We start from the raw sequence: 16,096 nt of genomic DNA, 5'->3' as shown, positions 1-16,096 counted from the left end.
AGCATTGCAATGATGATAGAATCTGATATTGGCACTCTCAGCTGATGGGAGTTAAGACAAAACTGAGAGGTTGCAATGAGAGATGCACCTAGGTTAAGTAAAGCTACCACATCATTTCCTTTTGCTTTTCACAAACCAAGAGTGCACCTTGTTTTAAAGCATTTCATGACACACTTGTGCACACATATTGGTGGGTTTTGTTTTTTTAACCAGTATTGACTACTTGTTAAATCTATCCAGGCGCTTAATTTTGCAAGCAAACTGGATATACTTTCTGGGAAGATGGGATAATTTGTGTGTGTGCATTTTGAAATAAAACCTGGTGATGGTCTCAAACTTTAGTTCTGCATGTGCTGATCACCACTTACAGGAGTTGAGCTTGTGTGTGTGGTTGACATTCTGATCTAGGTTTTTCTCATATAAATCTGTTATCTCTCAGTTATTCCATACTTGCAGCCTCGTACCCAGTGTTGCTTGGGATTTCTGAGAAACCAGAAAACCTGTGGTTAAAACCAGTACAGTTTTAAAAGTTTCAGTCCACCATCTTGGTTCAAAATGGCATCCAATTGTATCCAAATATAGATGAAAACCTCCTCCTTGATCTCAGGAACTATAATGTGAAAGTTGGTTACAATATCCTAAGAGGTGTCCAAATAGTGAACAAGCAGCATTCCAAAAAATATAGTAGATGCAAAATATACCATAACCCCTGCCTGTCATGGGCCCTGCCTGCTGAACAGCAGCCTGAAGGGGGAGAAGGCAGACTGACTCCACCTGCAGCTGATCGGTCTTCAAGGACACAGAGGAGGAGGCACTGATGAGAACCAGCTGGCTTCAGCCTTCTTAAGCAAGGCTTCCAGCAACAGGCATATGCTGGTAACAACACTTGTAGTTCCTGGCCCTACCTTGCTGCTTTCTACTCATCTTCCTCCTTGATCATCAGATTCCCTGATCCCTGGATCACCTGACCACGTGGATTGCTGTTTGCACAACACTAGGACTGGACCTGACTTTGGATACTGACTCTGCCTCCAGGCAAGTACTCCTCAGAGACTCTTCTAGTTGGCTGGTCTCCCACTCCACTGAGCTCTGCATGTCGTTGCTCAGCAACAAGACTATGACACTGTCCAAAGAAATTTAAATTTGTTTGAGTCCAGTTGTATTGCTGTAGTTAATATCTCAGAGGGAGGCCCAGGTTCAAATCCATCCACATAAAATCCTCAGCCATGAAACTCACTGAGTGAGCAGTAGGAGTAACACTTTGAATCGTAGAATTGTAGAGTTGGAAGGAACTATGGTGGTCATCTAGTCCAGCCGCCTGCAGTGCAAGCATCCTTTGACCAATGTAGGAGTTGAACACACATCCCTTTCTAGACTGTTACTACAACAGCACAGTAGCATAGGTTTTTGGTGGAGGGGAGTTGGATAAAATGTTCTTCTCTTGCACATCTCAAGCTGCACGTGTGTCTGTGTGAAACTTCATTGATCTCCAACAGTTTAGCAGCATAGCTAGCATGAGCTCTACTATTAGCTCTGCAATGTTATCTTGGTTTCTACCGCCTCTTCCACCCATGCACCTCTGATAATATCTTCCACACAAAGGGTGGTTTTATATTAAAATATGGAACCAGGAACAGAAGTTCCTGCATAGGCACCCTAAAGGGCCTCTTCGCACATAATATATCTTACACGTACACTTAAAACTGTGAAGTGTGAATGTGACAAAATCATGTTTGCAAACAGGTTATATCATAAAGGCCTACTCAGCAGGGAGTTGTGATTGGTTGCAGCTCCCTGTTGAGTATACATTCATTCAGCAAATCTGGATTTGCCTCTGTGTAATGCAAATATTCACCGAGATGCCACAAAAATGCATGTAAGAAGCCATCATCATCATCCCAGTTCTTAACTACATTGTTTTTCAATCACCTTTAATTAATGGGCATGCACAATTCTTTTTGACAGCTTCTGTATTCATGCCGTCCTCTCCTTGGTCACTCTCTCCGCATCCCTTGCATGCATCACCATTCATCCTGTTGACCAAGCAGGGGGCCTTCACTTCATCTTTGATTCATCCCTCTACTATTCTGCCAATGTTCAATCTATGGCTCTTTTGCCTACTGTATAACCATTACACTACACTAGCTCCATGCAGTCTCCTTTTCATACCTTCCCATCTTTAGTGCAAAGGTCTGTATGCGGTTTCTAAGTGCTTAGGAACCCTCTACAAACCTTTGCGCTAACCACATGAAGGTCTAAAAAGGAATCTGCATGGATCCAGTGTGGTGTAATGGTTATAGAGTTGGCCTAGGACCTGGGAGAGCAGGGTTTGAATCTCCACTCAGCCACAAAACTCACTGGGTGAGCTTAGCTCAGGCTTCCTCAACCTTGGCCCTCCAGATGTTTTGAGACTACAGTTCCCATCATCCCTGACCACTGGTCCTGCTAGCTAGGGATCATGGGAGTTGTAGGCCAAAAACATCTGGAGGGCCGAGGTTGAGAAAGCCTGTCTTAGCCTAACCTACCTCACTGGGTTGTTGTGAGGATGAAATGGGGAGGAGGAGAACCATGTAGACCACCTTGAGATCCTTGGAAGATAAAGCTGGTATGTAAATGTAATAAATACAAATGCAAATAAAAGCTAAAATACTGTACAAATATATATTTAAAAATAAAAAGATGTCTGCATGCCCAGAGACCTTGGGGTTGAGTTTGTGTGCACACCCGTCTCCATCACTAGTTTTAACCCCACACATGTTCAGGTAAACACCAGAATGGGGCTATAAAAGCTTCCAGGTAGCATCCAACTAAATTACATTGAGAGTGGACCCATTGAAATTAATGAACATGACTAATTTAGCACTGTTATTCTCAATATGTCTACTCTGAATAGTACTTAGTGATAATCCTTGGTAACTGAATAGGAATGTCTCCCTAGTATGTTGAGCAAGGACAAACATTTTAAGCTAGAAATAAGACTGCAGTGGAAAAAGCAAAATGTGAAGCTCTTGTGTTCCCTCTGAGTGTGAATTGCTTGCGTGTGTGTGTGTGTGTGTGTGTGTGTGTGTTGGTGGTTGATGGTGGCAGAAATACTGACTGGAACTGCAATGGAGGAGGAAGGGTTAAACCCCCCAGCCCTGTATCTTATCCCATGGTCCTAATCTGGTTGCCCCCGCCTCAAAAAGCCCTATTGGTAAAGGAAAAATCAGCTACACTGCACCAAACCATATTATGAAAATATATTGTCCAATTTGGGAACAGGCTTTGCAACCGATGGTATGGAATATGAGCCTAGGTGCATTATCTTTCAAAGGTCTCAAAATTCATCTCCATCAGCAGGTTCATGACGGCCAACCTAAGCCCTAGGCCCACATTGCACGACAGCTCTTACACAAACCGCAATTGCAATTTTCTCCTCCTCTTCAGCAAATGGAGCTTTCGCTGCCAGTGTGAATTGTTTAGTACTGTATTTTGGAATGTTGGGTCATGGGGGGAAATGGGAAGAACAGGACCAATTGAATGGCTGTGTGGAGCTTTCAGAAGCCTACTCCATGTGCAAGGCTTGGTGTTTTTTTTTTAAGATATAGGCATTGATCTGCTTTAATCCAATAAATGTAGTCCAAAGGAGCTACTGTGGGTAGCCAGCAGCAGTGGCAACCAGAAACTAAGGGAAAAGCAGGAGGAACAGCTAAATCCGAGACAAAAATAGGCTTGAAGGAGAAAACAAAATTAATAAAGATTAAAGGCTATATCACACATTTCTCATTCCAGCATTCTGCAAAGAGCAATTGCTCTGCATTTTGTGAGTCTATTTCAGTTTATATGTTTTCCGCTAAAGCCTCAGCTGGCATTTGCAATTTGCACCCTGTTTCTATAGAAGCTCTGTGTTTGGCTATAGTGTTAAGAAGTCAGCCAGATTTCTTCATTGGCTAACAAAATGCTGAAGAAAATCTAAAATAATTAACACTCTCTCCTTCTCTCTCTCTCTCTCTCTCTCTCTCTCACACACACACACACACACACACACACAAGCCCCATCATTGCATTATCAAGTGACTAAAGATCTTCCTCTTCAGTGGAAGAATATGTGACAGAACTGGCAGGATTCCCTGTTTACTCACTTTATAGTGGTCATAACAAGGAACCCATTAAAATTAATAGCTGTGCTTATTTTTAATGCTGTTTTGCTAATTCTGCCTTACTGCAGCACTCCCCTTTTGTCTAAGATAAAAACCAACTTCAATTTTATAATGCCCATGCAGCAAATAAGAGGAATGGCTTGGTTGTGCTCCCTTAAAATAAATAGGAAGGGCAGAAGTCTCTGGGAATCCTGCAATGAGGATACCATTCTAGCATTGCAGGGGTTATGCTTGTAACCCATATATTGCTGTTATCAAGGAAATGGCACTGGATGTATTCCCACCCCCCTCATTCTAAGTCTTGCCCGTTCATGGATTTTTGTGTGTGCCTTTTGTTTTGAGATCACCTGGAGCCACCTTACACACCAGATCAGCAAAGAAGGTCCTAGGCCAAATTTGGCCTTCTGGGGACTGCCATGTAGTTCTCAGTTGTTATCAACCTAACCATAAGGCAAAATATGGGTTTGGATTATAGTGCCATGTCAGGCCAGTGAACTTGGCACAGCTGTCTCGCACAAAATCTCAATCTCAACTCTATTTTAGCACTAGATGTTTCTGAACTTCATCACTTTCTGTCTGTTGAAGCTACTGATGCCTGTGAGCCTAGAAACCAAGTCACTTAGATCCATATTCTTCACTTTACATATCAGTACCAGTTAAGGATCTGTCCTTTTTATCTCAAAAAGGTGGTGCCGTTATGACAACTTTACTTCCCCAGGCAATGATGGACTGTAGGAATGAAAATCACGGACCTTTTGCTTGGCTTCCCAATTAGCTGACACATGTAAGAGCAGCCCTGCTGGATCAAGCCTACTCCACCCCCCTGTTCTCAAAGTTGGACAGCAGATACCCATGGAAAGCCTGTAAACAGGACACAAGTGCAATTAGTGGTGGCTGGTGCATTAGGGCAGTGGTTTTCAACCAGTGTGCCGTGGCACCCTGGGGTGCCTTGAATGATGGTCAGGGGTGCCACGGGCAACACTGGCCTCTGTCCCTCTTTCTTTCCTTCCCTTCCTCCTCTGATTCCGTCTCATGTCTCTGCCTCCCAAAGGCTTACACAGCTGTTTATTGCAGAAGCCCTGGCTACAAGCTCTGCAGGCGAATGATGCCTCTGGGAGCAGGGGAGTTCCGAGGTGGGGGCGGGGGCAGGGCAGTTCGCCCCGGGTGCCATTCCAAAGGGGGGTGTGACAAAACACTGACCCCCAATCGACAGCACCCCCTGGGGCGCATGCCACTCGCTGTGCACCCTCCGGGACGTGCGCCACACCCCCTGGGTGAGGGCCACTCCGGGTACCAGAGCAGGTTGCTCTGCCTCTGTTTGGGAGGCATCTCTCTTTGGAGTGTGTGGGGAGAAGCAGCTCAGAGACCAGGGACGGCAGCAGCAGCTGCCTAGGACTCCCAAGGAAAGGGGAGAGGAGGCTGAGGGAAGGGTGTTCAAAAAAGGGTGATAGGCTGCCAGCTCTGCAGGCAAAGGGTGACATATTCAGAAGGATGCTGCCTCTGATCTTGGAGACAGTAAACAGCCAGCATGACTAGTAGCCAGTGGTAAGCTTATCCTCTATGAATTCATCCAATCTCCCTTTAAAGCCATCCAAGTTACTGTGAAATCTTGTGGTAGCAAATTCTACTATGGACTGTGTGAAAAAGTATTTTATTTCCCTCCTCCAGGTTACTCAGCGCTCTCTCTCTCTCTCTCTCTCTCTCTCTGTGTGTGTGTGTGTGTGTGTGTGTGTGTTTGCCAGTAGATGCCAATACGGAGCAAAGAAACAGTATATGCCAATACAGAGCAAAGAAACAGATAATGTGATCACGTGGAACAAGAGTAGACATTAAAGCATACATGGGAGCATTCACCATGTGGAAGTGGCTGGGGTGCAGGTAAACTAATGCTTGGCACAGCTTTGAGTTACTTATAAACACATCAGCAATCAGTTGTCCTGAGGTGCAACTCTTCAGAGGATATTGTACAGCCTATTCCTATGCAAGCAACTGCAGTTTAGAGATAAGATTGCAATGCTGTAATTACTGAGAGGTGTGTGTATGTATGTGCGTGTGCTATGAGAGAAGGGCATAAATAACCTTAATTTATCCTCTTTTACAAAGGACTTGTTTAGGTGTTATAGCATTCAGTCTGGTACTTTGTCATTCTAGCATGACAGAAAAATCATGAGAAATCCGACCAAGCAGTGTAACTTGTGAACAAGCCCATTGCGGGTTTCATTTATTTTCCTCTGCAGAATTTAATTGCTTTGTAAACAAATGTTTCATTGTTATGGTGTTTCAAAGGCGATAATTTAGCAAAGGAAGGTTTGTGCAGACATTAGAGGGAGTCAATTGCTATGCTAATAAGGAACTCTACCCACAGGAGTGGTGAGAGTTGCCTGCAATTAAGTGAATTAGAGCACTGAAATTCCATTCAATCTGCTGGCTTCTTAAACTGCACTAAGCAGGGGCAATGTAATTGAATGAAAATTACTACAGAAAACTTTTTTTTTATATTTTGGGGGTATGTGCTTAGACTGGGAGCATCATAGGCTGCACTGGAACTAGCTCAGTTTCATATGTCAATTCAGGGTGCTGCTGAAATTTGAGAGCCCAAAGGCTACCACTGGCTATTGCCAGGCTGCTGTCTAAAGCAAAACAGCTTGGGCCTATTCCCCCACCCCACCCCATATTGCTGTTCAATATGCCTATTTCTAGTCCAGGTTAAAGTGTTGGTGCTTCTTCCCTTTAAAAACACCAAATGGCTTCCCTCCCAAGTAGTTTGACATATGAGGCTCTGCTCCAAATTCGCTTGCAAACAGGTAGTTATCAGGAGCAGGTGTTTTTCCCGATGTAGTGCAATCTCTGTTGGGTGCCCTCCCAAAGGCGGCCCACCTGTGCTGTTTTAGACTCCATTTTATCTATTTATACTATATTTATATGATTTATACCCAACCTTTCCTCCCAAAGGAGCCCAGGGCAGCACTTCCAGACGGTTGCTTTTTGCAGGTGGTGTTCTGTTGCATGCCAACAAATTCAGGTTGTGTAAATACAGTGGATTTCTTGATGTTGCATAGTACACACACACCCACACCCACCCACACCCACCCACACCCACCCACCTGCGAATTGGATCTTTTATTATTACAAAAGTGACAGGGAAATGCATTAAAAAGGGTGAGATAACGACTTGACCTGATGTCACATAACATTCCAATCAAAAGGAAAGGTCAGTAAGCTGAGATTGTACAACCTCCCTGCAAATGTTGTGCAAACAAATCAGGATGAATGCCCAATAAACTGGTTGCCTGGAAGGGACAGAGAAGCCATTAGCACTGGCCAAAGGGTGGCTTGGATTGCTTTATTTCTTCTGATTTTTGTGTTGGAGTTGTTTTCTCCCCCTTTGAACTGCTCTTGCTTTAGTCATTTTTTTTCGTTATATGATTTCTTTCCACCACCACCCCTTCCATATTATGCTGCTACTTTCTTTACTGTTCTTTATTATTTGTAATTACACTTTTATTGTTGTGATTTTTCTTTTGGTTGTACATCACTTCGGTTTCATTTGAAGAGGAGAGGGGCAGGTTTTCTTTTTAAAATGCCAAACAATAGTGCGGATGCATTTTACAGTACTTGAGACACAAAAGGGCATGCAAGCACAGAGAGGAAGAAGTGGTGGTCAAATAACTGTGTATTTATTCTTTTTAAAGAAAAAGTTGTTGTTGTTGTTTAGTCATTTCCATCTTTTTGTGACTCCATGGACCAGAGCATGCCAGGCACTCCTGTCTTCCACTGCCTCCTGCAGTTTGGTCAAACTCATGCTGGTAGCTTCGAGAACACTTTCCAACCATTTCGTCCTCAGTCGTCCCCTTCTCCTTGTGCCCTCCATCTTTCTCAGGGTCTTTTCCAGGGAGTCTTCTCTTCTCATGAGGTGGCCAAAGTATTGGAGCCTCAGCTTCACGATCTGTCCTTCCAGTGAGCACTCAGGGCTGATTTCCTTAAGAATGGATAGGTTTGATCTTCTTGCAGTCCATGGGACTCTCAAGAGTCTCCTCCAGCCCCGTAATTCAAAAGCATCAATTCTTGCCTCCCCTAATCCCACCAACTGACTTCTGCCTTTCAGTTTGTTTAAGAGTTAGTTTGTTTTTCAATCCAGCAAGTTCCAGATTACTGCTGTACTGGTTAATAATGAAGAAGATGCTTCTGCCACAGGGCAATGGTCCTAAGCACATTGAAGGCAAGTTGATAACAAAAGGAATGACCTTCCAGTTTAGAGTGAGGGTGTAAGCCTAGGGTCCAAGACAGCAATAGGTAGGCTGTCATACTTCCCTTACATATTAAAAGCTGCAACGTTTATTGACTGATGCATGTTATTTAACAGGTACATTTCTGCTAGTGTGGGGGGTAGAGAGACTGAATGGGAATGCGTGGAGACTGTACTTTGTGTCAGTCACTGTGACAAGTCATCACACCAGCCTATGAATCTGCTCATGAGAGGGGGCTGAGCTCCTGCTGCTACCGCTACTCGGCTGAAGCTCAGCCCATTTTAAACACTTATTGTGTTGCAGGCAAGTACTTTTTAACCACTTCAGATATAAAAACAACACCATGGATACCTCAAAAACACAAAGCAGGGAGAAAAAAGAACTCTGGCTAGGAAAAGAGAACACAGCATGAGACTAGGGGATCCAGCCAACTGTAAAATGGGAAATGTCTCTTCTTTCCACCCTCCAACTCCAGCTACACACACACACACACACACACACACACACACAACCCTCTGAAAATTGCAGACACGCTCAAAAATTGCCGCCTTCTTCTCCAACACAGCAGAGCTGCTAAACAGCCAGAATGCAAAGTTTTTTGTTTGTTTTTTAAAATGCATCTTACACAATTGCACATGAAATATCAACAAGAGGCAATTAGTTGTCTATGATTGCATAAGGATCTAGTTGAGATTTCCGCATTGCAGGGGGTTGGACTGGATGACCCTTGGGGATCCCTACCAACTCTACAATTATGTAATTCTTTAGGTCATAGCTTAGTGGCTGAACACACGTTTTATGTGCAAAAGGTTCCCCGTTCAACCCCCGCATTTCTAGGGAGGGCTGGGAGAGACTCCTGCCTAAAATCCTGGAGCCAGGGCAGCATAGCTGTCAACGTTTCCCTTTTTTAAAGGGAAATTCCCTTATTCCAAATAGGATTCCTCACAAAAAAAGGGAAAGGTTGACAGCTATGCAGGGCAGATGACACAGGGCTACACGGACCAATGGTCTGATAAGGCAGCTTCATGCATTCCTGCGCTTACAGTGCTATGTGCTTCCCGCTTCGTCCTTGGTGGTCTTTAATACTGTGCTATTCACGTGTGCCTTTGGGTTGGCATGACGTCTGGCACGGACTTGCAATATTAATTGCTGCTCTTAAATGGTTTGCTGCTATTTTGGGTGAATAGCTGCTGCTTTAGGCTGTGGGTTTTAAAATTTTGTATTTGCATTAAGTGTTGGCTGCTTTGTGGATTTTTAAAATGAAAAGCTGGGATTAACATGTGTTAAATAAGTTTTTTTTTAAGAAAACTGAAAGAAAAGAACAGATAATTTACTAGGGTATGCACTCAACAACTCTGATCAGGGGCAGATGTGTGGTAAAAATAATAATACTTCAGTACTTGACAGGACAATATAATTTAACAGCTTACCAAGTGGATAGACACACACTGTGAGTGGTTACTGCCTGGTGTATTGTCATCCGTATGGATACAGTTTCTGCATCTTACTCAAACTGTTTTTTAAAATTTCAATCAGTTGTTTGTTTATCACGCTGGGGAACTTCTAAACTGCTGTGTTTCAATTAAATTCTGTGGGCCATTGTTTTCGATGAACTAAAGCAGGCTTTGCCAACCTGATGCCCTCCAGATATTTTGGACTGCAATTCCCAGCATGCACTGGCTGGCGCTGCTGGGAGTTGTAGTCCAAAACATAGGAAGGCATCAGGTTGGCAAAGGCTGAACTAAGCTGCCTGCTTTATGTGATCCGGCCAGAGGCACATGACGAGCTCACATGTCTGCACCACTTCGGACTACAGGGAGTAGAATAATGCACAGTGGTTCAGTCTTCCTTGTGTGTAAACAAAAGCCTCCCGAACCCATAGGAAGCTAGTATGTCAGGAACTGGCTGTTTGCTGACAGGCTGGCCTCACTTCCCACTCCTGAAAGCACCAGCAGAACAATTTGCCAACCAGGATTGTGCCAGTTCTATAAGGCAGCTTCCTATGTTCCTAGCAAAAACATTAAAATAAATGGAGATGACAGGATTGAACCTGGGGTCTTTCACTCGCCAAACCGTTCTGCTACTGACCTCTGGCCCCTTTTCCTGCAGATGAAAGTAAAGTGGGGTGCGGGGAGAGTGAGGGCTGCTGCAAGAGGAAGCATCCAACAGCAGAGGAGGCAGCTGCGTCCAAACATTGGCCTTGGGAAAATGCAGCTAATCAGTTCTGATTAATCAGATCTGTTTTTAATTTGCAACAAGATCTCTCATCAGTTAATCACGCGGATTAATCTATCCATGGTTTGAGATCCACTTAAATGTATAAATAAAATGCCCTCACACATATATGGTATTTACCTGTGTGATACGTAGAAGTTGGTTATTCAAGCATACATACTATTCTGCTGCAGTTGAGCATCTCCGTGGAAATTGAACAAGCCATCTCAAGAGAGATAGCTAAAACATTTGCTGTTAGGTGAAATTGAGAAGAGGAAGCCGCAGCTGGATTTACAATCCTGCATTGTGCCATTTTGCGCAGATGGAAGCCAAACCAACTGCCATCCCTTTGGTTCCAGTGTAAAAGAAGGTCTCTCACTTCTCACTCTGTATTTCTTCAGGCTGACGTGCAGCTTTGTCCTTGAGGTTATTTTCATGTGTGCTTCAATCAATTAGTATCAGTTGTAGCTGCAATTGCACATGGGACATCTACCCATCACTGCATTGTGATCCGAATTATCTGAGGTGCTCAAGAGTTGAAATTGCAATTTATTGTTAGAACCCAATTCGGGCTCCACCCTCAAGACTGGAGCAGCCTGGAGACAAGACAAGGAGCTGGGGTCCAGGCATTCACCAAAGACTAAATGCCAAGGAGGAAAATTAAATGGTGCCCTCCCATTAATTTGTGTTAATTCAACTATCTGGGTGCTAAAGGCTTTGTCCTCAGTACCCACCAACATAGCCTGTCTAGGGGGTGAGACATAAATCAGGCCTATGACGAACACAGAATATTTCAGAATTTTTTTCCTAACCCTGCAAACAAACAAAAAATCTTTTAGCTGAGTATGTTGAAGCTGGGATCATATGCATGTGTGCAACAGTGCACTCTGTAACTGAGTTGCGCAGTAGGGTAGAGGGACTTGTGACTTCTCTCTCTCTCTCTGTTTTGAGAATGCCCCTTGCCATTTCTGGGTTAGTACACTGAGGATGGATTGAACTAACAAAACCTTCCGAGGCCTTTAGTTTATGTGCCGATTCCGCATGATGTATCCCTTTCATATCCAAGACTTGTACTATGTTGTTGTAATTTTGCGTGCAGAGGCAACCTAACTGAGCATGTTTCTGTTCAGGCTGACTGTATTTCAATTATACTCCCCTTCCAAGATTTCCAATTAGCCAGGCCCTTGGTGACAGAGAGCATGTGCAACCCTTTAGTGAAGGGGGCTGTGTCACTGAGTTCCTTGCAGGCTGATGCTCTGATCACGACGGGGGCAGTGGAGCGCTTTGGGCACACCTTGCCCTTTTTTAGTCTGAACTGGGCTACATTTGAGGTTTTTATACCTAGATTAGACTCCTCTCTCATGCCCCCTCCTCCCCACTCTATTGAATTGGGTTCATTTTCTGAACGATCACATCTGTTTATGTTCCACAGACACCTGCATATCTTGAGATGACAGCAGCTCCTTGAATGCTGTAATCAGTTATTTCTCAACAGAGGAATTGCCAATTTGGTAAATAAAGCTCATTATATAAAGAACATGGAAAATGTATTACACTTGCCTGAGGGGGAAATTGTCAAAGGCAGCCAGATAAAGCAGCCCTGGCATCCTAATCCTCGCAATTTATAGCTGCTAAAATGCAAACTGTAGGTCAAAGCCGGCTTGGGGAGGGAGGGACAAACGTAGGGGATGCAACTCCTTTTTAAAGCGAGGGAGCTGCTAAGGGACATTGCCTCCCAACAGTGTTGTTGGAAAAGCGGAATATTGAATCAAGCATTCCTCTACGCCACAGGTGGGCAACCTGCAGACCTTGACCCAGTTTCATGATGCGCTCGGCTTAATTGACGTGGGCTGCAAGGAGGGCTAAATGAGGGGAAAGGAAGTACCAGATTGAGAGAAATAAAGGGGATTGCTTCACCCGCCTTTGTCTCTGCCTCAATTTTCTTTGGGCTCATGTTCGGGTGGCGCTGTGGGTTAAACCACAGAGCCTAGGACTTGCCGATCAGAAGGTTGGCGGTTCGAATCCCCGCGACGGAGTGAGCTCCCGTTGCTCGTCCCTGCTCCTTCCAACCTAGCAGTTCGAAAGCACGTCAAAGTGCAAGTAGATAAATAGGTACCGCTCTGGTGGGAAGGTAAACGGCGTTTCCGTGCGCTGCTCTGGTTCGCCAGAAGCGGCTTAGTCATGCTGGCCACATGACCTGGAAGCTGTATGCTGGCTCCCTTGGCCAATAAAGGGAGATGAGTGCCACAACCCCAGAGTCGACTGGACCTAATGGTCAGGGGTCCCTTTACCTTTACCTTCTCACCATCAGTAGGTACCCTGCCCCTGCTCCACAGATTGTATTGTGTCCCCTCCTCTCCCCCTCCCTGCCCACTCTAGACCTGTAGCTGCCTTCAGGGTGGGAGATAATTTCCTAAGATGCTGCAAGCTTTTCCCTCACCTTTCCCAACCAAATTTCTTCCTCTATCTCTATCACAAACGGGGGAATTTGTGAACATACTTTAGGAAACCAGGAGGGACAAACAATTCCCTGCTCCAAAGCTGTAAGTTGAGCCAGAGTGGTCCTGCTTCAAACTCCAACTTATTTTGAAGCCAGGATGGGCTCTAAAAGCCCTTTCTGCATATTGCCTGCTTGGCTCTCCCACGATTTTCTGCAGAAGGTAAAAAATATCAATTTCAGTGTACGTTGGGTATTGAGCTCTGATATTCTTGGGTAGCTACTGCTTCTGATTAATGATGAGATGATTTAAAATACTCATACCCTGCTTTATAGCTTCAAGATGAACAGTTTTTTTTTTAAAAAAGGATGTTCTTATATTCTTTTATTTGCTTTTTTCTTTGAAAGTATGTACTGAAAAGCAGTATGAAAATATCCTAAACCAAGAGTGGCCGTCCCAAAATGTGACCATTTTATTCTTAAAAAAATTAATTTACTTACTGACCATTCCAGTGGGTCCCCTGCTGTCCTACCTGTAAACTTTTGTGACCTCCCCCCTCTCTGAAATGTGTTCCTTAAGAATATATTTTAATTGGCCACACCATTTTTTACACTTTGACCACCTCTAACATGGGCTCCAAGTGGGTTGACTACAAATCACTACAGCTCCAGGGGCCAAAAAAGATAAGCTCCTAAATCTCCTGTCCTAAACAAACACACACACCTAGTTAGGGTACGCAGCTTTCCCCCAGGATCAATAAAAATGATGCAGTCCAGGTGGCTTATCTTAGCACAGAGGACCAGGTAGGATTGGACGGCATCTTTCTGTTCCCAGGGCAAGAGTGTGCACTCGTCAGTATATATATATATATATATATATATATATATATATATATATATATGGGGTGGCTAGTATTCATAAGCAAGTCACGCCAAGAATGGAGGCAAGTTTATTTGTACCCGATGTGCCAGAATACCTGTTGCATTATTTTTGGTGCTTTAACAATGCAACCATATTCCTGTTTACTCTGGAGCATTTCCTACTTTGTTCCATAGGGATTGCTCTCTAGTCAGGGTGTTTGGGGTGCAGCCCTAGGATTCTACTGCACTTGTACGCCTCCTTCTGGTAACTTCTGCAGGCAAGCTGGTGCCAAACATATTGCTCTGCTTTCCTTTGGACCACATCAGCAAGGCTGGGCAGCCCAGGACCAGGGGCGGAGGAAGGGTGGCGCAGTGGGTGCAGGCCACCCTGGGTGCCAACACTGAGGGGCGTGTGTGACAAAATGCCAGGTGGCACTCACCGCAGGGCCCGCAGCGCATCCACATAGTGGCTTGGGCACGCGCAGGCTCCGTGCTGCCGAAACAGTCCACCTGCTGCCCTCCCAGCTGTAGGGTGGCTGAGTGGGAGGAGGCAGGCAGACTCCAGAGGCCCCGCGGTGTGCCCTGCCCCATAGGTGGAGCGCCCCACCCCTGGCGCCCGAGTGGCTTCCTCCACTGCTGCCCAGGACCTCCATACAAGCTTGCGCCCCAGGAAGGTCACTTTGGTTTGACTTCTCCCCTGGAGGTACATTATTTCTTGAGAAGGGGCAAAATGCCAGCTGCTACCACAATGTATTAGCTAGCTTAAAGCCACCAGAAACAGGTACTACAGGCTAGAAAGGGTGGTTACAAAAGAGAACACAGTGGCATTAGTAAGAGCTGTCTAGCTATGCCTGGTTGGATTAGAGATACTCACTGCCAAACTGTTGGGAATGTCTTGGTTCCTGCGAAGGAAAGTTGCTTTACTCCAGCGATTTCTGAACTTCTTACAGGCAGCATGGAGGGGAAAGGAAGCAGCACAGAGAAAGTTGCTGCAAGGGGTACGAAGTTCTGCTGCATGAAACAGGGCCGAGCCTTTCTGCTGTTTGACTTGCCACACCTAGCTCTCTCTTCCAGCCAGGACGTCTGCACTTCTCCAACTAATCCAGAGCTATCCATCCAGCTCCTGGCATGAAACAAATGAGATTTTTAATTTACCAACAGCGTCTGGAAGAGTTTCAGTTCTCAACAATGACTGGAAGGCGGTCAAGTCTGACAGTCGGGGCAGCAGAAAGGAGGGAAGAGAAGGGGGTTATTCTCAAACTTTTGGATCAGAAAACAACTGTCAGCACACAGCAGCCATTAAACACATTTTTATTGTTCTTAGGAGGAAGCTTGAGAGGGGAAGACAGGAATGTCTCTGTTAGTGTCAAACATACAATCACACCTGCTTGAGTCAGTATTAACTCAATATACACAGGCTCTAGCATTTCCTTAGATTCCTTGTTCTGAAGGACAAAGGCAATGTATTATGAAATACAAAGTAACAGTGAAACAAAAAACTTAACAGGCTTTTTTTAAAATAAAAAAATGGAGGCTTATCACTCATGTACCCCATCGGAAACGAGATCTATTCATGGGAATTCTTCTCTCAGTGGAAGAGAGATAATGATGGTGGCGACATACATTACGCAGAGCATAGCTTTTCCTCCAAATGCAGGGTCCTTCCCCCTCAAGTCCAAATCCATCAATTAAGACTGATACATGCAGGCATCTGGATATAGATTCATGGTGATTTTGTGGATCACCATGGACAGAAGGCACTCATTTGCATCAGCATGACTCCAAAAGAATGCTGGGCTTCTAAGAGCTTCTGTGGTCCCCTGCTTTCTGCACTTTGCCAGCAGCTGGGCTTTAATCGAAGTGGACCAATAGTTCCTGAGAAAAGAGAAATGAAGAAGAGGTGCATCAGCTGCTATGTGAACCATGTAGCAAGAAATGACTTGCAAAAAGATTATGGAAGAGCAATCTCAAAATCTGTTGATTTTCCTTTTAAGAAAACATGTTGTCCTTTAAATTTGTGACAACAATTGGGATTTTTTTTGCATATTTAGAGATTTCAGGCAAAAAGAATATCAACTGGCACATCTCAACAAATAATTTTTTTCTGACTTAAAACTGCCTGTATAGATCTAGTGATGAGATTTGTTGACGTTTACATGCAATTCGGTGAAAAACAAACTACAACTCCATCACAGAAT

At 44.5% G+C, this 16,096-nt stretch overlaps 1 protein-coding gene across 6 annotated transcripts in view; it reads right to left on the bottom strand.

Moving 5' to 3' along the window:
- Positions 1–15,192: 15,192 nt before the first annotated feature.
- The window catches only part of CHCHD6 (coiled-coil-helix-coiled-coil-helix domain containing 6), a 196,256-nt gene continuing 195,352 nt past the window's right edge, over positions 15,193–16,096 (bottom strand). For 3 of the 6 annotated variants that reach the window (XM_081853913.1, XM_081853917.1, XM_081853914.1), the window contains one exon: positions 15,193–15,773. In XM_081853913.1, the coding sequence (XP_081710039.1) occupies positions 15,587–15,773 (187 nt within the window). In that variant the 3' untranslated portion in view covers positions 15,193–15,586. The remainder of the gene's footprint in view (positions 15,774–16,096) is intronic. The other 3 variants (XM_081853915.1, XM_081853918.1, XM_081853916.1) reach the window with 1 other exon arrangement.

Source organism: Podarcis erhardii (assembly GCF_964252035.2).
Source record: "Podarcis erhardii genome assembly, chromosome: 2".
Taxonomy (NCBI): domain Eukaryota; kingdom Metazoa; phylum Chordata; class Lepidosauria; order Squamata; family Lacertidae; genus Podarcis; species Podarcis erhardii.
This window is presented reverse-complemented; position numbering and strand designations above follow the sequence as displayed.